Here is a 1,392-nt window from a genome sequence, read left to right as displayed (position 1 = left end):
ATATATATATATAACATATAAAACTAAACAACAATTATTATTACTAGTATATATATAATATAGTAAATATAATATAATGTGTATAAATATACATATATTTATACAAATTAGATGTTTAATTAATATAAATACAAATATTTTATATAACATAACATCAAAAAATATTTTTTATTTTAGCAATTGTATTATATAATTGTATATATTTTTTATAATTTAATAATTATTTTAAATATAAAAAGTGTTTTCCACCTTTATATATTTCGGACAAATTTATACAATGATATTTAAAAAAAGCAAATAAGCAAAATAAGGGTCTGCATGAAATAATTTTGTTATTTAGTTAGGACGGAGATTACTCTCCAAAAAAAAAAGCCTATTTACAAAGTGATTTGAGATTTAGATAATTTTCTTTCTGCAAAGCAATATTCTGAAGCACAGGTCAATGGAGTGCAACCAGCAATCTTGCTGGAAAGAGACGAAGTTTGCCCAATGCGGTTTCGTTTGACTTTTTCCAAGGACACCTTAATGCTTTCATAACAAATTTTCTCTGAATTTCACTGATGGATCGTCAAATACCCCCCCCCCCCCACAAAAAAAAAAAAAAAAAATAATGAATAGGGCTGGAGAACTCATCACGTGGTGAATAAGTGCTACCTAATAACAACTTTGAAATGCACTGAAAGCCAGGCTTTTCTGTATTCCCCTCGAGGGGTGAAGTTCAGGCTAACAACATGACCCAGCCTTGTTCATTATAAATCTATCGTTCTGCAATGTCAAGGCTGAAAAACTGGCCTGACGACAGTCTCAGTACCCTCATGAATTGGATTATGTTTTCATACTAACTTGCCGTGTAATCTCTTGACCTATTCTTCTCATTCCCTTAGTGTACAGGCTGACTTTCCAAACTTCTGAAAGGGTTTCAGAGGTGATGTCAAGAACATTGCAAAATGCTTAACAAATTACTTTTTATTTGGTCTGGGACTTGAAACAAGGTGCTATAAAAGGAACATATGAAAAGTCGAATGTGAGGTTACAACAAACCATATTTTGGCTCACAGGGGACGTGATTAAGGATGAACCAAAATACCTGAGAGATTTAAATTCAGCACAGCACACTAAGCAGTTCAGAAATATAATTGCATTCAAGTGCATCCTCGAGTGCGTAGTAAAGCATGCAGTTCATGTTCAATGCTTCCATTTGCATTAATATAAGATTATATTTGCATAAGAAGGAAATTGGTGAGACTTACCTGGGAGGCGCAAGTTGACCACCCTGTCAAAAAGGTTTCTTTCTGCCGTGACTCTATTTAACACCTGGTTCAGTAGCTGCAGAAAGACAATAAAAAACAAATGTTGTCAAACCTAAACTTAGTATAAAAAGAAATGTAACCA

At 32.4% G+C, this 1,392-nt stretch overlaps 1 protein-coding gene across 1 annotated transcript in view; it reads right to left on the bottom strand.

Moving 5' to 3' along the window:
- The window catches only part of LOC107562414 (E3 ubiquitin-protein ligase RNF123-like), a 95,171-nt gene that overhangs the window by 83,324 nt on the left and 10,455 nt on the right, over positions 1-1,392 (bottom strand). Inside the window, exon 3 of the mRNA XM_016247046.1 lies at positions 1,251-1,326. Coding sequence (XP_016102532.1) covers positions 1,251-1,326 — 76 coding nt within the window. The remainder of the gene's footprint in view (positions 1-1,250; positions 1,327-1,392) is intronic.

The sequence above is a fragment of the Sinocyclocheilus grahami genome, unplaced genomic scaffold (genome assembly GCF_001515645.1).
Source record: "Sinocyclocheilus grahami isolate Dianchi unplaced genomic scaffold, SAMN03320097.WGS_v1.1 scaffold822.1, whole genome shotgun sequence".
Classification (NCBI taxonomy): domain Eukaryota; kingdom Metazoa; phylum Chordata; class Actinopteri; order Cypriniformes; family Cyprinidae; genus Sinocyclocheilus; species Sinocyclocheilus grahami.
This window is presented reverse-complemented; position numbering and strand designations above follow the sequence as displayed.